Source organism: Nycticebus coucang, chromosome 8, assembly GCF_027406575.1.
Source record: "Nycticebus coucang isolate mNycCou1 chromosome 8, mNycCou1.pri, whole genome shotgun sequence".
NCBI classification, from domain to species: Eukaryota; Metazoa; Chordata; class Mammalia; order Primates; family Lorisidae; genus Nycticebus; species Nycticebus coucang.
In genome coordinates, this window is record NC_069787.1 from 54447295 (window position 1) to 54475229 (window position 27935).

The following is a 27935-nucleotide window of genomic DNA, read 5'->3' on the forward strand; positions in this document are numbered from 1 at the left end:
AAGCTAGTGCCTGGCACATATGAGTCACAATCAAACTAAATAGAGAAAAACAAATCATAAATTAAATAAATAGACTCTGGAAGAATGTTCAAATCCTAAGAACAAATAAAAAAATTCTACAATCTAGAGGCCAAACAAATAGAAAGAAAACCAAAACTGCAATGTTCAGCTAGGTGGGGAGGAAGGGTGTGAGAACTTAAGAATGTGGAAGTCACGGCAACCAAGTGCCAGCAATGTTCACTAATATCAGTTAGTCAGAGGGAAGTCTCAATGATTTTGTTAATAGTGTTACAAAACAATGCAAAGTCAACAATTTAACAAATCTCTAAGTACCTGCTGTGATATTCCAAGTATCAAGAATAAATGCTTGAATGAGAAGCATAAAGTACATGCCCCATGGAACTTAGTATCTAAAAGAGGAGCTAAAGAGGGGTAAGTTAGAGAAATAAAAATTATATCATGTGGTAAAAAGCAGATGTTAAGGGCAGAGAGTGCAGAGGGTATAGAGGAAGAAGTGTGTGGTGATCAAGCAGAGACCTGAAGGAAATGATGGAGCCAGTGGTGAAGATATCTGAAGAAAAACAAAAGTCACTGGAAAAAGGTATAGCAGGTGGAAAGGCCCCCAAGGCAGCAGCAAGCTTGGGTATCCATAAAGAACAATGTAGAGGTTGTGGGTGAGGGGGCAGAGGGCGCGTAGAAGGATCCAAGGGTAACTAGGGGTCAAATCGTGTCAGACCCTGTGAGTTGTGGCAGGTAGATCTTAAGATCTCTTTTAGTGGTTCTTGCCTGCTGGTACTCTTGCCTTCTCCTTGGTGGTGGGCTGGGACCAGTGACTCATTCTTTACAAACAAAACAGGCAAAACGTGTATGCCATCCTTTCTGAGGTGAGGTTAGCTCATTTTTATGGGAGCCAACTAGCCCATGGTAAGCTGCCCTAAGGAGATGCGTGCATGGCTAGGAAGTAATAGAGGTCCCTGGTCAACAACTGAGGCCCTCAGCTCAGCACACCACAAGGCACTAGGCGAGTCCTGCTAGTGATATCTCATGAGAGAAGGTGGAACTTACTCCTCTGTGAGAGGCCCTGAGCCCTGAGCCCTGAGCCAAGCTGCATGCAGCTACAGGCACCCAAAGCACAGATAGTAAATGTTGGCACAGTTTGTTCACAGCAAGTATAACTACTACACGGGCCATTGTGACTATTTTGACTCTTAACTCTGAATAAATTGGGAAGACCAATTAGAAGGCTACTCCAACAATCCAGGACAGAGATGGAAGTGGTCTGACCCAGTGGGGTAGCAGTGGAAGCACTGAAAAGTGGTCAGATTCTGTAAATAAATTAAAGAAAGAGCCATGTCAATTTATGGACAGATTGGTTGTGGGTAGAAAGCAAAAGAGAAGACTTAAAAATTACTTCAAGATCATGATTCAAAATCAGGTGCAGTCTGGACATGGTGGCTGACACCTGTAATCTCAGCAATTTGGGAGGCTGAGGTGGGAGGATTGCTTGAGCCCAGGAGTTCAAGACCAGCCTGAACAAGACCCTGCTCTTGCCTTGCCATAGCAAGACCCTCTCTCTACAAAAAATAAACAAAAAAAAAAAACTTCACAGGCTGTGATGGGGTCACACCTATAGTCCCAGCTGTTTGGGAGGGTGAGGCAGGAGGATCTCTTAAACTTAGGAATTCAAGGTTGCACTAAGCTATGTTTGTGCCACTGCACTCCAGGCTGGGTAACAGAGCGAGACTCCATCTCAAATAAAAAAGAAAAGAAAAGAAAAAAAAAAAAAACTAGGTAGAAAGGAATGTGCCTGTAATCCCAACTACTTGAGGAGCTGAGGTGGGAGATTTGCTTGACCCCAGGTGTTATATTTTAATTCTAATTTTTTTTTTTTTGAGAAAGAGTCTCACTATGTCACCCTTGGTAGAGTGCCATGGCATCACAGTTCACAGCAACCTCCAACTCTTGGTCTTAAGCAATTCTCTTGCCTCAGCCTCCCAAGTAGCTGGGACTATACACGCCTGCCACAATCAATCCCCAGCTATTTTTTGGTTGTAATTGTCCTTGTTGTTTGGCAGGCCCAGGCTGGATTCTAACTCGCCAGCTCTGGTGTATGTGGCTGGTGCCCTGCCATTGAGCTATAGGCACCGAGCTGTCCCCAGGAGTTTTAGACTGGCCAGAGACCCAGTCTCTTAGAAAAAATAAAAAAACAACAAAAAAAAGATCCTGATTCAAACAAACTGTAAAATAAATAAATAAAAATGACATTCTTTTTGAGATACCTAGGAATTTAAATACTCATTAAGTTATAGGTTTAGGAATTATTTTTAGATACAGTAGTGGTATTGCTATATTAAAATACAAAGAAGTCCTTATCTTTTAAAGATGCACACTGAAATAATTATGGATAAAATGATGTAATGAGTAAGATTGGATTTAAAATAGTGTAGAATGGGTAGTAGTGGATTGGGGATTTGAAGGACACAACAGTCATGGGCTAATGGCTACCAGGATTGGGTGAAGGATACATAGAATTCCATTATATTTTCTGCCTACTTGTGAGTATGTTCAATATTATTCCCAATAAAATATTTTTTAAAAAATAAATGACTAATAAATTAGTTTCATAGTAGGGCTGATTACATTGGATACCTTTTCTTCCATTCTTGAGATACTTTACTAAGAAGAATATGTTCCAGCTCTATCCATGTAAGCATGAAAGAGGAAAAGTCTCCATCTTTCTTTAAGGCTGAATAATAAGAATATGGGGAAGGGTGAGAGGGAGGGGAGGGAGGGAAGAGGATGGGCAAAGGGAGGGTGATTGGTGGGATTACACCTGCGGTGCATCCTATAAGGGTACATGTGAAACTTAGTAAATGTAGAATATAAATGTCTTAACACAATAACTAAGAAAATGCCAGGAAAGCTATGTTAACCAGTGTGATGAAAATGTGTCAAATGGTCTATAAAACCAGTGCGTGGTGCCCCATGATCGCACAAATGTACACAGCTGTGATTTAACAATAAAAAAAAATGACTCCAAAGTTTTCAGACTGCACAACTGGATAATGACAACTTCCAAGTTGCCTTTACCTAGATTTTCCAGGCTAGGATGTCCAACCATTTTTCTTTTCTGCCACACATTGGAAGAATAAAAGTTGTCTTGGGCCACACATTAAATACACAAACACTAACGAAAGCTGATGACCATAAGAAAAAAAGGTCCAGGCTGTGCCTGTGGCTCAAGGAGTAGGGTCCTGGGCCCCATATATCAGAGGTGGTGGGTTCAAACCCAGACCTGGGCAGAAACTGCAAAAACAAAAAAAGAATATTCTTTGGGGCAGTGCCTTTGGCTCAAAGGAGTAGGGCACTGGCCCCATATGCTGGAGGTGGAGGGCTCAAACCCAGCCCCGGCCAAAAACTGCAAAAAAAATAAGAAGAAAAGGTCCATGCTTACTTTCCTTCATATCCAACACTATAGAAAAACAAAACAGGCCTCAAATAATCAGCATGCAGCCCACGGGACACAGGTTGGACACTCCTGAGGGAGGAAGGGTGGAGGGGGAGAGTGTGCCTGGAGTCGGACTTTAGCATAGAATCTGCTGAATTTAATGGGCCTTTCAGAGAAGAGTGGAGATGCAGAGTAGCCCAGGAAAAGTCAAGTGAAAAGAAGGCTGGATTGGGAGTCACCAGCTCATAGATGGTGTTTCAAGTCTAGGGAGTGGACAGGAGCACAGATGGAGAGTCCTGTGTTGTCCAACACTTACAAGGCAGGGACAGGAGCGTCAGGGAGAACGGCCAGCACAGGAGATGAAGCAGGGGTAGGCAGTGAGGTGAGTGAAGGACCAAGTACAGAGATATTTCAAGGAGAAAGAGAGCAACACAGTCAGGCACTGCTGATAGACAAATGAAGAACTAAAGTTCCATTATGGATTCAGTGACATGGAAGGCAATATTGGGGACCTAGAGAAGAAATGTTTCACTATGGATCAAACCTGATTGAAGTCTGGTCCAGACAGAGTGAGACAGAACCAGGGAAAGGAGCGCACAGCATCAAAAAGCAATCCATAACTCAAAATAATGTAATAGAAGTATTTTGGCTTAAAAACCTGACTATATCATCTATAATCTGGAAGTTGGTGGAAGAAGACTAGTGATATAAAGCATGAAAGATGACCATGCAGTATATTCTCACTCTGAAATTTCTGTTTTTAAGGACAACCGTGTGCTCCCATTTGCCTGAGCTGGGATGTACAATTTGGACTTGAAGTAGGAAAGACATTCGGACATTGATCCTGATTTCACATGGATTTTTTCAACTAGAATAGAACCCAAGAATTCTTGGTAAGTGCAAACTTTGGGAGGCAATGGGAATAAAAAGACATCAATTGGCATTGTCCCTTTCCCACCACAGACTGACCACAGCATTTTACATGGGCAAGAAAGTCCACGGACTATCTGTCAGACTATTTACACTCCTACAGCAGACTCTGCCCACACCAGTTTCTCTCTTCCCAGGGGAGAGAAATTCACGTCAGCTCATTTATCCTCTGTGGGCCCTTCACTTAGCATGAGTCATATATATTCAAGACTTAACTGAGATCAAAATCCCAACAAGGTCACTAGGAGATTTGCTTGGATAAAGGCAGTTAAATAAATCCCCAAATCTCTCATGAGCTATGTTGGGAAAAAAAAAAAAATCCCGTAAACTGTTTTCCACCAAAGCATGTGAGGGCATTTCCAATGCTCTACCAAGCATTATGCTGATTGCACTGTTCAGAGGTTTATAAACTAGAGTGCAGATTAAGTAAATCACTGTCTTGACTGACAATGAGAACATATATTTTTAGAAAGCTTAAGATCTTTCGTTGGGATTTCTGTGTAACCACATGTACAAAAACATCAGGCACAAGTGATGGACAGCTTCTGATACATGAAGCTTTGTCTTCAACATCTACTTATGTAACCTCTGATTAAAATATCTACTTCATTTTTATAAGAACATGCTTAAATAGGTGAGTGAACAAATCAGTATTTTTTATTCTTCTTTTAAATAGATAGTATGACACATTTTGGGGGCTGGGGCTGGGTTTGAACCCGCCACCTACGGCATATGGGGCTGGTGCCCTTACTCCTTTGAGCCACAGGCGCTGCCCAATAGTGTGACATATTTTCATCTAACCCTTTCCATAACATAAAAGTCAAGATGGTAAATATTTTTGGCTTTGCAATTCATACAATCTCTACCCAATGATTCGGCTCTGCTATTTTAGCAGGAAGGTGACTATAGATAATATGGGCATGACTGCCTTTCAAAGCCACTTAATTTACAAAAACAGGCAACAGGTATCTGACAAGAGACCTATATCCAGAATATATAAAGAACTCTTAGAACTCGACAATGAAGAGACAACCGAATTTCATTTAAGTATGGGCAAATGATCTAGATAAACATTCTCCAAAGAAGATACACAAATGGCAATAAAGCACATGAAAATAGACTCAGCAGAATTAGTCACTGGGGAAATGCAAGTCACTTCATGCTCACTATCATGGTTAATTTTAAAAAATAGATAATAAGTAGCAGATAGGATGTCAAAAAATTGAAACCCTCATACATTGCTGGTAGAAGTATAAAATTGTACAGCCAATGTTGGAAAATTAGAAAACAATTTTCTCATTCTTCCAAATGCCAAATGTAGAGTTACCCTATGACCTAACAATTCTACTTTTAGGTGTCTTTCCAAGAGAAATAACAACATATGTTCACACAAAACTTGTACATGAATGCTCATATCAACATTATTAATAACAGCTAAAAAGTGAGAACAACCTAAAGGTCCACCAGCTTATGAATGGATAAATAAAATATTGCATAACCATACAATAAAATATCAATTGGCAATAAATAAAGTATCAATTGGCAATAAAAAAGTAAAGTCCTAAAACTACAAATGGATGAACCATGAAAACAATATGCTAAGTGAAAGAAGCTGGTCACAAAGGCCATATATAATATGAATCCATTTATCAGAAATGTCCCCAAATAGGAAAACCCATAGAAACAATAGTGATTTCTTGGGGCTGAGGCAGCAAGCAGTGTATTAAGAATGGGGGAACATATATGGTGAGTTCTTTTGGTGATATTAAAATAATCTTAAAATTAGATTGTGGTGATGGTTGTACAACTCTATCTACTAAGAACCAATGAACTGTATAAATGGCTAAATTTTATAATACACGAAGTATATTTCAATAAAACTATTAAAAAAAAAAAAAAAGCAAAACCTGGTTCAGCACCCGTAGCACAGTGGTTACAGTGCTGGCTACATTGACCGAGGCTGGCTGGTTCGAGCTTGGCCCAGGCCAGCTAAACGACAATGACAACTGCAACAAAAAAATAGCCAGGCATTGTGGTGGGTGCCTGTAGTCCCAAGCTACTTGGGAGGCTGAGGCAGGAGAATCGCTTAAGCCCAAGAGTTTGAGCTGTGATGAACTGTGATGCCGCAGCACTCTACCGAGGGCAACATAGTGAGACTCTGTCTCAAAAAGAAAAACTGAAAATGGGCAGCAGCCTACATTTCACGTGAGCTATAGTTTGCCAGTCTCTCTGCTCTACAGTATAGGTAGTGAAAGTATGGGTGTAAGCTTCAAAGTGTTAATATGAAACATGTCGAGATATTTTAATGATCCTCCCACATGCAAGTTTTTAAAGAGAACAACATACAACAAATAACACTGGCTAGTGATGAGTGTTGCTGGGTGTAAAATAGGGCAATTCTTAACAAAGATAGCAACAGCAATAATCAATGAGCAGCGAATGATTACTGCGTACTAAACTGTAAACATTTACCAAGCACTTTACATATAAACATATACGTATTTTCACACACACACACATATACACACACTCATTTATTTCTCTCAACAGGAGTTGGGGTGTCCCGCAAAGCCAGACTGAATCTGGGTGTAGATGAGTGTGAGAAATACTCCAATATTGGTTAATTCCTTTCCTTTTCTGTGCTGATGAAATAAATTTTCATCTAGGCTTTTAGAAATTCAACCTAGGGTGGCGCCTGTGGCTCAGTCGGTAAGGCGCCAGCCCCATATACCAAGGGTGGCGGGTTCAAACCCGGCCCCAGCCAAACTGCAACCAAAAAATAGCCGGGCGTTGTGGCGGGCGCCTGTAGTCCCAGCTACTTGGGAGACTGAGGCAAGAGAATCGCTTAAGCCCAGGAGTTGGAGGTTGCTGTGAGCTGTGTGAGGCCATGGCACTCTACCGAGGGCCATAAAGTGAAACTCTGTCTCTACAAAAAAAAAAAAAGAAATACAACCTAAACACCAAAAAAAAAAAAAAAAAAAAAAAGGCAAGACATGATTGCAAGAGGGACTTTACCTAACAAATGCAATCAGTGTAACCTGGCTTATTGTACCCTCAATGAATCCCCAATTAAAAAAAAAAAAAAAAAAGTTGATTTAGCAATGTGAAAACTAAGGCCCGGGGTGGTAGTGGGGGCAGGTAATGGCCTGTACTCACTCCTGAACACTTAGATCACAGTGAGTTTAACCTTCAAATCCACCATGACGTCTCAAAGAGGTGTCTTAACTTGCCAGTTCAGAAGCCAGGTATGAGGAAGGGAAGGAAGTAATTTTGCCCCCAAATTCTGCTATTGATTTTTGAGTGGAGGATATGCTAAACTTTTATGAATTTAGAAAGGGATGGTGACTGCTGGAAATGAGGGCCCTGGAGACATAGCATAGAGGATCAAGTTTCTCCAAACTCTGGGCTATTTTTATTTCTGGGCCAATAATCTTCAACGTGCCCTTGTCACTGGCTACCGTGGGAGGCAGAGCAGCTGTTCTAATAGTAAGTTCTAACTCTCAGATTCTGCTGCAGACTTTAAATACAGCCTGGTATATAACTACAACACTAATCCATTTCTTTAAATTTGCTTTTGTTAGTCCTACCAGTTTAGAACTGCTTTTTTCTGTGGATTGTACCCATTCATCAGTTAAAAAAACCAATGCCAAACACATGAAAAGCCCTACCTTATAGCTGACTTTTGGAGCCAAGATTTGCCTTGAATTCCCTACTTACCCTGGGTCATCTACCTCCCTCCCTAAAAGCTTTGCTTTTAGATCCTGGTAAATAGCCTCAAACCCAAGAGGCTCATTGAGGTCTCAGAGGACTCTCCTGGAAAATGGATGTATTTATGCAGAATCTTATTCCAGATTCACTCAAGATTTTTGGAGAACTTAGTTCCTTTTGTCTGGAATTCTCTTCCCATATATCTTTGCATGATGGCAGCATCTCCACTCAACATCACTCGTATCACCATATCAGGGAGGCCTACTTTAACCGCCCCCATCTGGGAGAGGCATTGCCCTGCCACATACCCATACCAGCATAGGTAAGAACACAAGTGTGCACTTCTCCCCTTTGCCACCGCTCACTGCACTCTGTCTCTTTATTCCGTTCTAGTTTCTAGAGATTATGTACCAGTACTGGGATTCCTCCCTTCCCTTCCTTCCTCCTATTCATCCTTTCATTTCTTATTTTTGAGACAGAGTCTCACTTTGTCACCCCTTGGTAGAGTGCTGTGGTGTCACAGCTCACAGCAACCTCAAACTCTTGGGCTTAAGTGATTCTCTTGCCTCAGCCTCCCACGTAGCTGGGACTCCAGGCACCTGCCACAATGCCTGGCTATTTTTTTTGTTGCAGTTTAGCTGGCCTGGGCTGGATTTGAACCTGCCAGCCTGGGTGTATGTGGCTGGTGCTGTAACCAGTGTACTACGGGTGCCAAGCCCATCCTTTCCTTTCTTCCTTCCCTCTATCCTTTTCCCCTCCCTTCCATTCAAGCAATATTTATCAGTTATCTAGTATCTCCCATCCAAGTGGAAACTCTCCACTGGAAACTGGCAGCGTCTTGGCCATGCTCAGTGGTCTCAGGGTGCTACAGCATTTGGGCAGAGAGATTCTTCATCAGGTAGCTATCATTCCAGCCTCTGGGTATCGGATGCCAACAGTATCCTCATCATTACATCAACCAACATATTCCTGACATACTCCACAATGCCCTTGGGGTACTTGTTTATAGCTGTATCACCAGCAATAGGCACACAGTAGGTGAAAAATATGTATTTATCTAATTATTTAGTTTAAAATGTAGTGATTACACAGGATTGTTTTAAAAATTAGTCTGTAAGGGAAAATACTGAATTCAAAGACACTAAGAAATAATGTCTGTGTGTCATCGTAACCCAATGATCTTCAAACTCACCACTACTGACATTTTGAACCAGATCATCCTTTGCTATCCTCTGTGTTTCCCCAAATATTTAGCACCATTCTTGACCTCTACCCACTTGATGCCTGTAGCACCTCTCCTACCAGGGGTGAAAATTCAAAGTTTCTAGATGTTGCCAAATGTCCCTTAGGGGGGCAAGATTGCCTCTGGTTGAAATCTATTGGTCTGATCAGTAAGTTTTCATCTTTGCCAAAATAAAATGCTTCCTTTGCTCAGATTTAAGAAACTATAGGTTTATCCAAGCAGACTTGATACGTAATTTCTGACATAGTAGTTAGATCCCTCCAAAGGAATACTGCTGAACTGAATGTGGGTCTATAACATTTTCCTAAGAGTATTCCCCCAAGTCTAATGATGGGTCCACATTAAATACTACAGTTGGGTTAAATAGCACATACCTGACGATAACTAATGGTTGATGATGTTAATCCATTTTCTAATTAGCTGATTAAATGGGATCTTTCCTTCATTAAGCTGCCTTGATTTATGCAAATTGGACTGAGATTTATGAGATTTATGCAAATTTCCCCCCCAAGGAATGGATCTAATGCTGTCTACATTTCTTGCAAAGAACAGGCTGGCAGATCAGCAGCCCCCAAAACCTACTAAAAATCATTGAATTTTACAATGAAAAAAGTGAATTTTGGGTATGTAAATCACATCTTAAGAAAGTGGTTTTAAAAGGGGCTGTTTCTATTAAAAAAATGCTTCTAATGCTGTCTAACATATTTTCTTTTCTGCTGATGATCAGATTAGCTATTCTAAACATCACCTTTAAATGTGTAAACCTCAGAAAAGACATCAACTGATGCAGAGATAATGACTAGTTCAACACAGTTGCCTTTTGGGACACCAAACAAATTTCTATCCTTTAAAATATCCATATTATTATATGGATAGTTTGTATTATATTATTATGTTATAATGTCTATATTATATTATTATGGTGTGGACTGGGGTTTTAGCTTCTGGGTTCCTCTCCTACAGCTTTAATTTTAATCAAGTACTGCATTTCCATTGCCTAGTTCAGTGGTTCTCAACCTTCCTAATACCTCCTAATGCTGCGACCCTTTAATATAGTTCCTCATGCTGTAGTGACCCCCCAACCATAAAATTATTTTTATTGCTACTTCATAACTGTAATTTTGCTACTGTTATGAATCATAATGTAAATATCTGATATGCAGGACGTATTTTCATTGTTACAAAGGGGTCGAGACCCACAGGTTGAGAACCGCTGGCCTAGTTAGTAAATTAGTAAGCAGGTGAAAATGGAGCCCTTCTTCCTTGAATCATTTATTCTACCAATATTTCTCACAAGTCTACCATGTGTTAGCCTTTGTACTTGGCACTTGAAATAAAAAGATAATTGGGACAGTTCTTGCCCTTAGAGAATTTATAATTATTTAAGAAATCAAAATGGAAAAGTTTCAGGAGCAATTTTAGATTTTGATATGTTAAAAATGTACATTTTGAAGTAAATGTAAAACATTCAGAATTCATTATTTATTATTTACAAAAATGCAGCAGCCTGAACTTCATAACAAAAGTTGAGATTAGGTATTTTGTATTTGTCTGAGGGAGGGTCTGGAAGGCGGATATGGAGGTCAGACAAACAACACAAGGATGGGAAGAAGTCAGGCCTTCCACCTGGGTTCAGTTCTTCCTCTCTAAGACTGTCTTCTCCCCTCCAGGGCATTTCCACCTGGTATGATAGAAGCAGTGCCTACCACTGTTGACCTACAGGGCCAAATTTCTCCCTGAGAGGGGGGTAGAGAATTACCACCATGACTAAGGAAATTTATGAAACTCAAATTGACTGCAAGAAAGTTAGGGCAAAATGGGTTTCTACGAGTTCAGTTCAATTTATAAAGCTCTTTTGGGGGGGCAACAATGAACTATGTTTCAGATACTCCTCTGGGTTATACTGTGAGGGACAGGAGTGAAAAGAACAAAATCCTTGACCACTAAGAGCTTCCAGATAATTTTTTCAGCTTTTCAATTCACTTCTTCCTATGTAAATGTGGCTTTAAAAATAGCCGCTATTTTACAGGTCTGTGGAAGAAAGGAAGGATGTCAATTACAGAGCCTGGTCGCTATGGTTCGAATGTGCCCCCTGAAGTTCATTTGTTGAAAATATAATTCCCAACACAAGGGCGTTGAGATGTGGGACCTTTAGAAAGTGGTCAGGCCATCAGGGCTCTGCCTCCATGACTGGACTAATGCTGTCACCATGGGAGTAGGTGAGTTATCACAGGAGTGGGTTCTTGACAAGGGGCCCACTTCCTCTCTCTCATGCTCTCTTGCCCTTTCACCTTCCACCTGCCTCCAAGGGATGATGCCACAAGCAGGCCTGCATCAGATATGGGTGCCCCAACCTTGGACTTCCCAGCCTCCATAACTGTAAGAACTACATTTCTTTTTCTTTACAAATTACCCAGTTTGTGGTGTTCTGTTATAGCAACACGAAATGGGCTAAGACACTGGTTATTATTTATTTATAGCTAGAGTGCCTGGTAAAAGTGGAGTCTCAGGAAATATTTACTGAATAAATGAATGAAGGGATATGCCACCATCTTGAAGACAAAATTGGATTACTCCAAACCCTAGCATTTTTATACTTTCTTATACTGAGAGATTTTCTTATTTATTTTCTCATCTAACCTCCACATCAACACAGAGTAAGGCAAGGGAGGTAATAATCCCAACCCTATTTTAGATAGACCTTCAGAGACCCAAGAGCACACATTAGGCAAGTTACAGAGTGAGTAACAAACCAATGTGGACCTTATAGTCCAAGGTTTGCTTTTCCGACAGCAACAAAAAATGGATTGGAGACCTGACATTTATAGAAGGTTCCAGGGCTCTAGAGAGACCTGGTAGGCCAAAGGGAAAGTCTTACCACTTCTTGCTGTGCAGTGGGAAAGCAATTTAGAGAACAGCAGCACACTGGTGGCAGCAAGAGAGTTGGCAGGCTTCAGAAGAGAAGGGCTGTAAGCAATGTCATAGGCCGGGAAGATGAATGGGGCCTGTTTATCCGCTGAGGCTGACGTACAAATGGAATCCTGCCCAGTTTGCCTGGCCTTTCTTCAAAGGTGTCATTGACAGATGAGTATATAAATGTTTTTGTTTAAAAAATAAGAAAAAAAAAGAGAAGAGTCTAAAGCAAAAAACAAAACAAAACAAAACACTCTTTCTACCCATCATACACAGAGCCAAGAAACAGGAGAAGGCCAAATGAAGCCTGAGAGTGGGGCAGGCCTTTCAATGGAGTCCTTGATAAGAGTTTGCAAAGTTGTACACCTTTTCTTTTGGATAAATTTTAATTTAACACAAAGTTTCATTGACGCCTCAAATTACTGCCAGTCGACTGTCTCCCATCTGTTGTTGGAGGCATGCTGATGGGATAGGCCTGCTCACACATTCATCTTCATCTGCCAAAACAAGGCCTCTTCCCCAATTAAAAGGGCCTTTTGATTCTACAGTGGTAAACAATGTCTACTTAATTTGAAGAAAATACACAGAGGAAAGTTACCAAACCTAATCACACAGTGACATGATGGTTGAGTCAGAGTCAGTGAAACTTTCAGGGATGTGCTAAAGAGGCAGTTCTGCTTTTACAGAAAGAAAGGTCTTCCTGAGGTCATTGGCTTCATGGGCAGCCACACAGCCTTCAAGATCAAAACCAAGCAATTCTACCAAGCGCGGTTTGAAAAAGAAGGTTAATAATCACCGATTTTAAAAAGTAAGAACTAAATACAGTTCCTCGGATAACCTGGCTTCTTGGTCTTGCTCTGTAATTATCTTCTGAAAATGGGGACCACCTGACACACAGAGAGAAGCAGTAAACAGGAGGAGACCTCTTCTACCCACTCAGCATGGCCAACCCGTCTCATGACCTGCCTGTGGTCTCCGGACAGCTATGTCACTCAATGAAAGGCCAGCAAACCTCTTGTAAAATGCACATTCTTCTCTAGACTGGATGCACAGTACCCAGACTGAGTCTGTGTCAGCCTTTCTCTGCCAAATGGGCATTTGTGAAACTTAAGGCATTTGGAAACATGTAGCCATAGTTTGTAATCTTGGACAGAGGTGGCAGGGATAGGCACAGTGACCTTAGGGCCAACCCAGAGCAACCTTCATGAGGACTGAATTAGAAACCCAAGGAAAAGACATTTCAAACAGATGGACAGATAGCTTTGGCCAGAACATGTCTTTGCCAGCTGCTGCACATGGCCAAGGCTCCTAGGAGATAACATACCTCCAGAATTAGTTGGCTGGGTTAGCCAAGAGGTAAGCAAGTCTGACCTCCTTTAAGCAAAAATAAATCTTGCTGAGTTAAATGGTCCTGTATCCTATTTTCCTTAAGGAACATGAGACATTAAGTGACAAAATCTGAAGACAGCAACTATGAATCCTCAGAGCCCATATCTCCTGGCTGATTAATTATAGGTCTGCTTAGTTCAAGAAGAGCCATAGGTCGGATTTATAAGAGTGTTCTTGTCATATCCAGTAATCCAGAAATAACAAGGGCTACTGTCCCTAAATTTTTCAATTTCTCTTAATACAATTATGATGCATAGGCAAAGTCAGGAATAAAATCAGGGAAAAACAGTATTTCCTATCCAAAGAACAACCACTTCAAATGGGTCCCCTCCATCTGCTCCATTTGCATTCCTTCCCACAAATATTCATAGTGTGCAAAGACACAAAAGTTGATGTTCAAAGTCGTCCTCAAGCACCACTTATTGAAAGAGGCTGCCTTAAAACAGAATACTCCCTTTGGTAAACCTGGCCAATACTGATGGTGCTTGGAGCGTATCACACATCCATCAACCAACGGATCCAAAAATTATACCGTGGAAAGGACTATGTGCCAGATGAACTCTGGGGACTTGTTTTTGTCAGAAGTTGTCCTCAAAGAAGGATCTGTGGTCGTTTCTAGGGCTTTATGCCAAATACCACCAATGAAAGGCCCCAGCCACCCACTGACATCTACTGATACTTTTCAGAAATGAGAGAAACGGGAAAAGCCACAGACAGGGAGTCTTTGACAATTCACGACCCTCAGTTGTAAAATGTTTTGGCTTTCCCTGGTCCCAGACCCAGCACCTGAAGATACATTTACTCTAATTCCTCATACAGATTAGGGTGATGAAAACTTCAGTCTCTCTGGAGAAGAGCACATTTCAGTTTGTGTTTGCCTAAAACAAACTCATAATTTCCTTGTACGCGCACTGTCATCCTAATGATATAGAAGCAAGGATTGTGGCTATGACTTTAAAAGCACATGCTATCCGCCACCAAGAAATTCTCTTCGGCATGTATCAATAGTTTCTTCCTGGCTCAGAGTTTAAGAACAGAAACCCTGGGGAAGATTTCTGTTTTCACATCAGTAGCCACCAGCTATCAGAGCCTCGGTTTGGAGGAGATGACACCAAGCTGAGGATTTTTGCCTCCTTTCAAAATCGACTTTCTGGAGAATAAACATGCTACAAAGAATCAGTTTGACTGGTCAGATGAATGGATGCCATGCTGACTTTATGCTCATGATTGAAATCTGCCGTTTACCTGCTACTACAGGAGATTTCCGCTCATCCAGGAGTTGGATGGAGGTACTTGCTGTCACCACATTGCTTTTGTTGACCGCTCCTGTAGAAAGAATATCCATCATGACAAAAATGAGAGAGTTGAAGTGTATATGTTAAAAGAATAATCATATTGACCCACAGTTGCCAATTCTGCAAATTGTTCTGGGTTTTGGTTCCCAGACCCCAGAGTTCTCTGGGCCATGGATGCCCTGCCACTCTGTCAGGCCATCAGTATAGTGTGGCCAGTCCTCTCAGCCAAAGGAATTAATGCACTGAGTTAGGACCACCTGTACTGGGGAATATCTAGGCTCTTCACATCAAATACATTGACTATCAGATCCTTTTATTGTTCATACGCATGGTGATTGGGTTTTCATGCACATGCGTGAGATGTGCCTCCCACAAATCTTGTTATGATATTGACACATTACCCATCTGACATGAAAAAAAAATGAAAACATTGACTATCACAGAGGGACAATGTCTTTTGGTAATCTGTGATTACAGGCTGCAGTGCTAACTTGTGTCAGTGGTCATGTTTACACAGCCTGTCTAAACATAGCCATGGAGATCTATGTGAGAGTTTTGAAATTATTTTACAATTTGGCAACTTTAGCTCTAATTGCTTGGTTAAACCTTTACTGATCTATAAAACTCAAATTTCAAGCCCAATTTTTCTGAGCAAAACCATTCTAAACAAAGAAAGAAAACATAGTATTCTTTACTCCAAATTCTTATCATTCTGGTAACAATATGGTATTAGTATTAGGAGATTTTCCAATGCCAATGATAGTCCTAATACTCATCAATTAAAAGACACTGAACACAAATTCTGAACGCTCAGTGTTAATAATCGTTATTCCAATGCTTGCCTTATAAAAACTATTCAGTCAGTGTGAGGTGAATGAAAGCCAATTGAATTGAGAAGCAGGGGAAATGTCAGACCTGAATTTGAATATACTTATGAGGGAAGCAATTAGGATTTTTTTTTCTGGCCCAATTCTGAGCAACAATGAAAATCAGCTTGTTCCCCAATTTGTATAAGTATTCAACACACAGTAGAGAAAACAAGAGAGTTCCACCACAATGACTTGTACATGGTGATTTTTAAAACGTTCCCTGAAACTAAAAGGGCCGTGAACATTGCAAAGGTATCATGTCATCTGTAACCTTACAATGAACAAAGGTACATTTCATCTTACTTTATGATTACATTGAAAGTTCAGTGAAACCCTAGTTGTCAAAAACCAATTCAATAACGTCTTTAATTGATCAGAATTTTTTTTACCCCAGACATAACTCTTTTAGGATAAACAGTGGATAGCAAAAGAGCTGATTTGAGGGGCTGTCACACATAAGTGTACACCCAGACAAAGCAATTTTGGGGGATGCTCTCGCCTCTCACTGCTCTTTCTCTCTGTACATTTGGGCAAAAGACACTCAGTCATAAATAGATAATTTGACAATTCTATTAATGTGTGTGATACAGATAAACAAAAAGACAGAGCATCAGGCACTTGGACATTTATATTTGAGGAAATGGTGTGCATGCATACCAGAGAAGGAGCACAGACTCAAAGACCCTTAGCCCTGACGAAAACCTAATAGTATGTCCTGACACTGTGAACTCCCAGCCAGAAAAGAATCTCATCAACATTCAGCCTTTCCTTCAGTAAGTCCATTAAGGAGGCACCATCTTCCTGATGAATCCATTCAACCAATTATTAGACAATTCTTGTCAACATATCTACAAACTTCAAAAGCATCCTTCTAGAAAATGTTTTTACTCGTGGAAATGAGAAAACACCAAGACTTAGGAAAATAGATTGGATACAGGCCCTTGAAGAGCTTTCCTTAGAGTTGAGTTAGGAATGTTTGTAAGAGATTAATTTGAAAGGACCCAGTATAAAATACAAATACAGATGAAACTTTCCAGAGCAATCCAAGTTCCATTCATCTCAGAAGACTCTACAATGCTCAGTGGAGAGCCTTACCCAGAATAAGTGCCCCAAATATCAGATATATGAGAAAAGGAAAAACCAAGAAGAGTTAAAGCATTTCTAGTTGGTCTTGCTTCTACCCCTAGTTAAAATACAAGGTCTGACAGTTAGGTTCATGAACTCATCTTAGAAAAAGTGCTATATTCCTCATTGCAGAATATCACTATGGTCACCTTCCAAGCCCTCCCCATGGGAAGCCAGGCACCAACACCAAAGCCTACTCCACCCTTCAAAGCAATTTTGGAACTCTTTTTTTGGAATGAGGTATATAGCACTTTTTCTAGGATGAGTTTGCAAACTTAATTGTCAGACTGGTAAGACAAGGAAGGTGACCTTAACTTCGTTATGCCATTATCAAATCTTTTTTTTTTTTTTTGGTGATTTTTTTTTTGGCCGGGGCTGGGTTTGAACCCGCCACCTCCGGCATATGGGACCGGGGCCCTACTCCTTGAGCCACAGGCGACGCCCATGTATTACAGTTATTTGTATTTCCTTCACTACGTTGAGTAGTCTCAACTATTTTTTTTTTTTTTTGCCATTATCAAATCTTCTGACTGGAAAGAGAATCAGTCCCAGCCTCTGCCTGGTCACCACCGCCCTCTTCCAGGAGAGCATATGGCTATGCAAACTCAGTTCTTGCTCCTACACATCGATACAAATCAATTCAGGTCAAATGGAGAATTGTGGACTCTGAAGTGATCTGACTTGCTGAAGGCTCTGGCAAAGGATATCCGAAATTTCTCTAAGTGGCCCTAAGACAATATTAAAAAATAGCAACTGAGAAGAATACCAGTCCAAGAATGCAGAATACCAGTCCTGGTTCCTCAAATGCTTTTACACAATTTGCTTGAGTGAAACCATCATTTTATTTGATGCCATAACACTTACGGAACAGGTCACTGGTTCAGGGCTGGCTCAATATTCAGCACTGACAACGAAGGTTGAACTTGGTTCCTTTGAGCATTCAGGCAGCTCCCCCACCTGCCCACAACGTCCAGACCCACTGATCCAGACAGACAGAGCCTGGCTCCAACATGGGCACCCACCTGTGCTGAATGGGATTGAGTAGACAAAGCTCCCTGGAATCTGCTCAGCTGCTCTCCGGTACCAGAGAGGGAAATGGTCTGCATTAAAAATGTTCTCCTTGTCGCCAGCTTTCAAGAAGTCCCTAGGAATGGAAAAGAATAAGAGCATGGCCCCACTCAGCAAGGTGCCATGTAAATGTGAACAGGGTGCACCCCAACAGCCTCTGTTGGGTAAAACCAGTCTTGCCTTTGAGAACCCCAACTTGCTCAGCATAGAGAGAAACTGCGCTAACACCGGGCACCCCAAAGTCCTCAAAAATATCTTGTGGAGCTATGGCAGTCAGATTTCTAGTAGGCTAAATATACTTTTTTTCACATCACAATGAACTAATTACCTTAAAGTTTGAGGCAAACAAAGTCTCCAAAAATCATCTTGGAGGACCAGAGGATGGCCCCTTTAGAACAAAGAGCTATGCCTGGCTTTGAAGCCCACACACACCTATGTGTACCTTAGGGAGAATCAACTTCTTAAGCAGATCTCACTCTTCCCAGAACAAGTGAAAAGAAGGCAAATCACTGTTCTTCAAAAGTACGTAAAACACATAAAAGAGGGCCCATGTCAGGGTCTTTCCACCTGAATCCTTCACCTGCCTACTGTCCTAGACAAATAGGGCTGCTCAGATCCCCTCTGTGAGCCCCCCACCCTGCCAACTTCCTCTCCCTCAGACCCCCATCCCGTGTCCCCACCTAAGGGAAAGCTAAACACATTGTCCTTCCCCCCTCCTCCTCTCAAAAGGGACACATCCTGTACCACCTACTTTATGAACCTCTAGAAACACGTGCAAGTTCTGACTCCTCTTGGGCCCCCACACTCTCACACATCCATACTTTTTCTTGTTCTTATCTGCACAATTACCACGTGCCCTCCCCCAAGGCTCCCAAGATCTCTGAGGACAGGAGCTTTGCTCACTTTTGTGTATCCATCCACAGAGCCTTAAACATACTCAAGTCCTAATGTAAGTATGTTGACTTGACTTATCTCCAGAGAGTCACATTGACCCTCCAGTACTGAGTGCCTCATCTTGGTCGATAGGGAACAAGTTAGGAGAGGAAATGACTGCCTGGCTAGTTTATACACTGCAGCAATTTTCAGAAAGGGAGACAATGTGTAAATAGGAGAAAAGCCATCAGTTCAAGCAGAAATGGCACTTTTTTTTTTATTTTTTGTAGAGACAGAGTCTCACTTTATCACCTTTGGTAGAGTGCTGTGGCATCACAGCTCACAGTAACCTCCAACTCCTGGGCTTAGGCGATTCTCTTGCCTCATCCTCCCAAGTAGCTGGGACTACAGGCGCCCGCTACAACATACGGCTATTCTTGTTGCAGTTTTGCCAGGGCTGGGTTTGAACCTGCCACCCTCAGTATATGGGGCCGGCACCCTACGCACTGAGCCACAGGCACTGCCCAAATGGTACCCTTTTTGATCCAGAACTTGCAGCAAGGAGTTGCATCACATGGACCAAGGAGAGGAAGTTTGAGGTGGTTCTGAAATCTGCCTCCCTGTCACTTGAACTAGCATGGCCTACTTCCTCTCTAAGGTCTGGGGCCTCCTTCTAGCATCTCCAGGGCCTGGCTCTCAGGAGGCACTCAGTGTATGCTTAATGATCACAGGATTAATCAAATCTCGTATCCAGGTAAGAGCTTGTCAAGTATTAAATATAATTTCTTCTACCTAGTCTAAATAAAATTTCTTAATTCTTTCAAAATGAAAGACCCTCATTGGTATGACCACCTTTTTGGTAAATGTTCTATGTTGTAAATCGGCTATGAAATTTTGTGCTCACCATGGACAAAAAATGATCTGACATAAAGTATAGCATAGCTACCTAAATTTCTTTACTGACTTCACTGATAAGATGACTCGCCAGAAAATAAAAACTTTAAGAAACTTGGCAAAAGCAGTCTATCCTCACTTGGAGTCCTGGGCAGGACTGAGAAGGTGCGGGGATCCCCCCACGCTAATCAGAGTGCTGCACACAGGGACTCCCAGCCTTGACATGACAGACGAGCTCCTCCTGGTGCTGCTTTATTCAGTGCTAATGTTACTGGATCCTAAAACCATTTGGTTTCACAAATATTGAAATTGTAGCCTTTTGATTTTTTTTTCTTTAGACATGAGATTCTTCATAAACCTGACTTTGACATGTGTGGAGAGACGCCTTATCTGCCCACCCCTTCTGCACTGGGCCCTGGGCATAGCCACGTCTGGGCAAAAGATGTCTTCATTCCTGGCAGATCTTTTCAGTGGCCAGATGCACATCACACAGGCAACAGGTGCCCTGTCCATGCCAGAGTCATTGCAGGTGATATGAAAGCTTGGTAGAAAGTGTGAGGTAGTCCTCACTTAGACTGGTGGTGACCCTCAGGCTTTGGGAGTGGCTGGCAGTATGTTTGGAATGCAGCACATCTGGGTGTCTGGTGCCCTCCTGCCCAGGACGGTGCAGGCACCTAGGGTCACAAGCAGGAGCCTGCACACTTGATCTCCATTAGCGCTGGTGTTAATGTGAAAGGGTTTGGTTGCCGGGAAACCTTGGAGGCCCCTGTCAACTACCAAGAAGTGATTCAAGAAGAAGCAGGAAAGAGACAGCTGATTCTACAGAATCCCACAAATGCTCTTCAGGAAGAAAGATCTGTCTAAGTAAGAGGCAAACCTACTTCTGGATACCAGGGGCTATTGTGGTGCTGTGTCAACCAGGCCTACATTCTGGGCAGGGCTGGTCACCTTGGGTGAGTAACTGAGTCTCTGAGCCCCCATTTACTCATCTATAAAATGGGAAGAATAATATTGCTGCACTTACCAGAATTACATAAGACCATACATAAAGGTTGTCACATAACTTGAAAATAGGCTCAAACAAATATATGAGATTCTAAAAGCCCAAGAATCTCTTTTTGTTTCCTGGGGTTCAAATGGAGGGCATAAACTGTCATCTTTCAAATTTAGAGTTGCAGAGGGCACCAGTAATGACACTCAGAAGGCTAACATCACTGGATGCTGTGTGCACAGTGATGTGAGAGGTCACACTGAAGACACAAAACATACTGTCGCCATTGGGGATGATGGCCATGAACTATAACTGACCCACTTCCAAATACAGGTAATAAGAGAGGGACTCTCAGTGTACGAGACTGATGAGAGCACAAGTTAATTCCAGGTGGGGACTCTGGATGATCAAGCTCTCTACCCAACACTTTGAACACTTCCTTTCATGCCCTAGACAAAAACAAAAATAAAAATCAGAAACACGGGCTGGGTGCAGTGGCTCATGCCTGTAATCCTAGCACTCTGGGGGGTTGAGGCAGGAGAACCACCTGAGTTCAGAAGTTCGAGATAAGCCTGAACAAAGTGAGATTCCATCTCTACTAAAAATAGAAAAACCAGTTGGACATTGTGGTGGGCACCTGTAGTCTCAGCTGGTCAGGAAGCTGAGGCAGGAGGATCACTTGAACCCAGGAGTGAGGTTGGTGTGAGTTAGGCTGAGGCCATGGTTCTCTAGATTGGGTGACAGTGAAACTCTGTCTCAAAAACAAAACAAAAAGCAAACAAAAAGTCAGAAGTGCTAGAAATGTTCTAGTCCTGGCTCAGAGAGTGCATCTGCATTGCTGGATCTCAATGAACACCATTTGGAGAGAAGGGATAGGTGAGAAAAGGCTCTAAGTCAATAGACAGCAAGGTGCCTCTATGTGACCCAATGATGTCAAGACAGAGAATTATTTCACATCCACACAGTCAGTGAGTACCCACTCTGGGTCACAGAGTGACAGAACAGTGCACAGAACTCACTGTGGTAGATATCCCAAAGCAGTTTTACATCTTTAATTTTTTTGACCCTCACAGTAACTAAAAGAGACCGTTACTCTCAGTGTTCAGACGAATGGAATGAAGGCACACACGTGAGATGAGCCAGATACGCAGCCCAGGGTAGTCCTGTTGCTTTTCAAATCCATCCCAATAACACAGATAGATGTCAGACTAGCATAATTTCACATTCTGCTGTTATAATCTCATGACCAGCAGCAGCCTTGCTTATTGTGTCTCCCTTTGCCTCTCCAAATCCTAATAGCAGAAGGTGATATGTTACTAGTCCTTCCTAGGAACCTGCCCTCTGGAAAAAGAATTGTTTAGGGATAAAGTGCTAAAAAGACTTAAAAAAAAAAAATCAAGTCCTAACCATAGTGAATTTCATAAATGGTAAGGGTGAGAAAAGAGAAAGCCAAACTCCTAGGACAGAATTCAAAGCTAGTCTCCCCCAAATAACTAAGGATCGATGAATCTGCCATTTACCATTCAGTTTTATAAGGTTACAGGATGGTGTCAGGGTCTTGTCTGGAGGAGGCACGGCTGAACTCAGGCTACATGGAAAGGAGGCATCTCCACCCTGGGCCCCCATCCCCTCTCAAATCTGCAGCCATCCTGTGTATGGTTATTCACCCCAATACCCTGGAGGTCAGGGTATGTGCTATTCCCTGGTAACCTCTGAACTCACACGTACACTTGCAAGCCACTCGCAAACTTTCTGAAATCTCGTGATCCATTTGTCCCTGCCCTAATAACGCCTTTGCTTCAGCGAAAAGAGATCAAGAGAAAACACTAATGGGCTCAGAAAGACTTCACACTTTCCACAAGCTCTGATGAAACACAGTTTGGTGCATGAAGGACCCATGGCTCAAGACCCAGGGGCTGAGCAGTGTCTTAAAGAGCATCTGCGTGAACTCAGCTCATTTCTGCCCACTGTCCAAACAGGGTCTCTTTGGAAGTACAAAGAGACATTGTCAAACCCCAGTGCCCCCAGACAGCCCACCCCTGGGTGTGGAGATCTGCAATCCCTCAGGCCAAGCACAGAGCCACAGAGGTTTGTTAAAACATAAACAAATAAACAAGGCTTGAAACTCTGACTTTCCTGCAGGCAGGAATTCCTCAGCATCCCTGCAGAACAGCTGAATGCCCTGAAGCCATTTGTCAGGAGATGAGTGCTTCCTCCCTCTGGTGGCTCCCCCTGCAGCTGCACTGCCTCCAGAGTTCTGAAATGACTCACCGGGAACAGGGGAGAATTTCAGCATGGTGGACAGAAGCCAACAAGCCTGAGGAACAAAAAGCTGTGGAAGGGCTAACGGGCAGGTGAACACACACGCTGGGACCCCCACCGTAGAACAGAGAGGAAAAAGTCTTAACAGGCCTGCTGGTGGCCTCAATTTTGTTTCTACCCATGGTAGAATCAAGGAATGCAACAAGCTTCCCCTTGAATTCCCTATTTCAGGAGCTCCCGGAGCCCCTGCAGAGGAACCCTCCTACTTACTGATTGGTGAGCTGCTCGGCCCCAACAAACAGGTTGATTCTAGAGAGGCCTGTGCGAGTGCCCAGAAAGGCCACTTCCACGCCCTTGTCAGAATTCCTGAAATAGAACAGCAGACATCAGGGGGATGCTTCCAGACAGTAAGCAGAGCATGCCTTTTGTTTCTCAGGATTCATGGAATGGTTTTAAAAATAGCAGTTTTTTAAACCTAAACTGCAACAGAAATTACAGGAGCACACACATACCCATACGCACACGCACACACACAGTTGCACAAAGCACAGAATGAAAACACTGATCCCTCACGAAAGTTTTCACAGTGATACTTGCAGGAAAATCAAAGCATTTCCTGCCCAAAACAGCAGCATGAGAAAAATGCATTTACAACCATAAACCCATCTTTCTCTCAGGTTCTGGGTATAAATTCAGAGAGAGCAGGTTGGGAATATGTCAGGCATTAAGGAGATGAAGAAATCCTTACGATGAATTTTCTGCACTCACACGACCCAGTTTATCCTGAGATCATTCGTAGAATCTATCATTCGAGAGAATAAACAACTGAGCCACTGACCCAAATTTGCAGCATTCCACAGCCTGGAATTCTACGTAGTTGGAATAAGATCTGACTTTTCTACAGCTGCGGGGCACTAACTTCTAACTTCTACCAGAGCACAGGCTTTAGTCTCATTACCAACCCCCAACAGATGAGGCAAAAATGGCTTCCTTAAGTAGACTTGTAGGGTGTCACAAACAGAAAATTCAAGAGCAGCCTTAGCAAGGAAAACTGATTTGAAAAATTTACTAAAAATAATTTTCTTTCAACATTCAAGACAAATTTTATAATGTTTGGGCATATTCTTCTACAAAGTGTATTTCTTCTTTGAAGAAAGGAAATGATCTTTTTATCACAAACATGATTTTATCCTACAATAAAGTATGAAGAAAATGCCAATTCTTGAGTTTTCTTCTCTGTGTTAGATGCCAGTAGTAATTTGATCTAAGCATTATCCATGTTATCTTCAGTATAAGATCATTTAGTTGCTTCATCTTTAATAGTAGTCAAAGTGGTCAATACTAGCTTTAAGTATTTAAGTTTGAATAAAAACCAATGCCAAGCACTTATTTCTGCTTGTAGCCTTCACCAGCATAGAAAGCCAGGCTGTCCAGTTACAGACATGGACTACAAAGCAAGCTTCCATTCTGAAAGCATTTAGTATGTCTTAGGAATGAGTCAACCATCTTTGTTCAAGATTTTAGTTTCGTGAGAGCTTAAAAGAAACATTTCCACATCCATTAGAAAACTTAACACCAGGAAAGGCTTGATTCATTTCCAACTTCCCAGAGAATAAACTATTTAGGTTAGCAGTCCAAGAATGCTCCCAAATATAATGAAAATGGCCGTCTCTCTTTGGAGCTCCAGACTCACGTCAGTCAACAGCCTATCTGACATCTTCACTTTCAGCCATTTTAAGCTGCTATGTCTGGAAGGGATTCTGGTCACACCCTGATCCTCCTTTAGCACTTCCTCTCCTAGCCAATGGCACCACCTGCCCAGGTGTCATAACATAGACCTGATGGCACAGTATCCCTGCCCTCACACAACAAACCCATCATCAGGTCCTGGGCGGGGTTGGGGGAGGAGGGATCTTACTTCTGAGGCAGTCAACAAGCAGAACTCTTCTCACTGTGCCCACTGCCCTGGCTCGAGGGGCACACCCTACATCCCCGGAATGCTTTAGGAGCCTTTGATATTATTCTTAAGCCATTACTCTCTGTGCTTTGCTTCACACAGCAGTAGAAAGATTTCTTTAAAATTCAAATCTTCCTTCTTAAAAGCCATCAATGATTTCGCAATATTTAAAGTATAAAATTCAAAACTTTTCACTCGATTCCCAAAGGTAGAAGACACCAGGCCCCTCTATAGCCTCGTCTTCTGCTACTATTTCAACTATATTGACCTTCTCTAAATTCCTCAAATGTGTCACATACTTTCTCATCTCAGTGCCTCTGCGCATACTGTGCCATCTTCCTAGAGTGCTCCCTAACCCTTGAGTTAATCCTCATCTTCTCCGTGTACCCTAAATCAGTGATTTTCAACAGGTGTGCTGTGGCACAGAAGATCTTAGGATGCCACAAAAACTTTTAAAGATTATTAATTAAATTATTTTGAAAGACGTTCAAAGCACAGTAAGTATATTCCTTTTTTAACTTTTTTTGATCAATATAATTTAAGTATGCCACAGAAATTTAACTATAGGTTCAAGTATGCCTTGAGATAAAAAAAAGTTGAACAACATGGCTCTAGATCTTGTTACAGTCTACATGTCTTTGCTTTTCTTTCAAAGCAGTTATGATTCTTTTTTTTTTTTTTTGCAGTTATGATTCTTAATAACACAGCACACTAGATGCCACAGGTGCCACACTGGCAAGGACGCCATCTGTTTGGGTGATTTCCATTTCTCCAACACCTAGTTCAGTACCAGAGACACAGTCAAGACTTAATAAATGAATGAATGAAAATGATAACACAGTGAAAGCTAGAAGGTAAAGGAGGGCACAGAAAAGTGGAGAGAAATGAATAATGCATCACATGAAGATATCAGGAAACAGGAACAATTCTTATTCTTAATCTCTAAGAGCCTACTTAAAATAACAGCAAAATAATCATAATAAAAATGAGCTGCTGAAGCAGTTCTCACCCTAGCTCTTGACATGAGTTACCACTGTCTTCCTCTCACACCCTCCATCTCCTACTTCAGATATAAAACCGCAGGCTTACGTCTGACACCCCGCGGCACAGACCTCTCCCTTCTCCTTCCCACTCACAGCAGAACTGGCTCAGTTCCCTCAAGACTGTGAGGTACAGGGAGCCGTGGCAGAACACAACACGCTCCTTCCGCCTCCCTTTCTCTCGGAAGTGTCACCCTACCTCGGCCTACTGAATTTCATGTAATGTTAAAATTCAAACAAATTATATGTCAAACCTAGGAGCTTGCCATCTAAGCCTGAGCCGCTAATCTGTTCTAGCTTTTGTGGTTTGGAGCTTTGGGAAAAATTAAAGAACCTTAACACCAGTCTCCTGAAACAGCTTAGTTCTTTAAACCATAACCATATTTTGGAGTATTGGTAAGGAAATGGCCACGGAAGGGCAACACATGCAACCACTTACTCAGATTTGTTGAGAGCCAGGCTGGTCCAGTAGGCTTCAATAGGGGCACTCACCACGGCATCAAAGAGGACTTCTTGGATCAATTCCTTATCACCTGTTGGGAGGGACAGATGAGAAGACAGCTTTGGCTGGGCCAGAAGAAGGGAACAAGAGGCACTCACTGGGCTCATTTTGCAGTTCTTACATGGCGAGTTGCTGTACGAGTTAACCTCCTACCAGTTGCAAATATGAAACAGTTCTGATACTTGATATGCCTGCAACGCAGGGGCTTCTAAAGCATTTGGTGGAGACGACAGTAAATTGAGAGGCTTCAATGTCTCACAGTTCAGTTTTGACTTTCTCTCCCCATCCCACAGCGCAGGCCATAGACTAACATACGAACTCCTGGATGTGGAAGCCAGAGGCCAGTACTCTCTGGACAGCTGGCTCTTGTCACCACCACCCCCCGCACCCTGTCCTTTAGTAAAACCTTTAGGGCAATTCTTCAGTGCCCTAATCTTACTCAGTTGTAATATAGGAAAGAGATATCATAGCTTAATGACCACTGGGACTATTATTTTGTGGTGACTTCCACTTCAGAATGTTTTCACTTTAGAAGAGAATATTTATTCTAGTCCAAAGGGACTCTTGGTAGAGCTCTGTGGAAGAGGCCAAGGAAGGAAGGGGATATCATAGGTCTGGGAGAAGACTGTAGAGCTCTCTAGGCATTCCACAGAGGAGGCAACTAATTATCACAGGAGGCAGACTAGTCCTCCCCCTGAGTCAGGACAAAAACAAAACCACAATAGAGATTTCCTGAAAAGCAAAAATGGGAAGCAGCTCATCATCAGTAAGACAACGGAGAAATTGAGACAATGGAGTTATGTAGTGAAATTCTATACAGTAATTCAACAAATGCATTAAAGCTAAGTGATAAACTCAAATTTCAAAAATATGATGAGTGGAAACACAAATTATAGTCCATATGTATATACATATTATATGCATTATAATATTATATGTAGCAACTCATGTAATATTATGCCATACATTCTCTATATAAAGTATAACATACAAAAAATAATAATGCTATCAATTGTTTATGGATACCTACATATATGTAATAGTATAAAATACATGAGAATGAGGAACAAATCAGACAGTCATTCTCTTTGTAACAGAAGTGGGACTGAGCAGGGTTACACAGGGGCTTCAACAAAAAGCACCTGAAACAAATATGGTAAAATACCAAGATTTAATAAAGCTTGATGATAACTATACATGTATCTTTTACATTAGCTTTATACTTTTGTTTTCTAAGTATGTCATTAGAAAGTAAAATAAAATGAACAATTGGGTTCATAGATATCCACCAGACTATTTCCCTTCCAGAGTATATATTAAAAAAAAAAAAAATATATATATATATATATATATATATATATATATATATATATATATATATATATATATATATCATTCCATGAAGATGTTGTTTAGTGGCTAATCTTA

General features: G+C 41.7%; 1 protein-coding gene and 1 non-coding gene across 3 annotated transcripts in view; one reads left to right on the forward strand and one right to left on the reverse strand.

Moving 5' to 3' along the window:
- Positions 1 to 27935, reverse strand: part of CACNA2D3 (calcium voltage-gated channel auxiliary subunit alpha2delta 3) — a 913362-nt gene that overhangs the window by 158680 nt on the left and 726747 nt on the right. For both annotated transcript variants that reach the window (XM_053599985.1, XM_053599984.1), the window contains 4 exons: positions 26445 to 26538; positions 23279 to 23374; positions 17943 to 18064; positions 14877 to 14957 (listed from right to left, as the gene is read on the reverse strand). In XM_053599985.1, the coding sequence (XP_053455960.1) occupies positions 14877 to 14957; positions 17943 to 18064; positions 23279 to 23374; positions 26445 to 26538 (393 nt within the window). The remainder of the gene's footprint in view (positions 1 to 14876; positions 14958 to 17942; positions 18065 to 23278; positions 23375 to 26444; positions 26539 to 27935) is intronic.
- On the forward strand, positions 15234 to 15337 carry LOC128593070 (small nucleolar RNA U13). The gene has a single exon (XR_008382246.1). It is a non-coding gene; the product is annotated as a small nucleolar RNA U13 (small nucleolar RNA).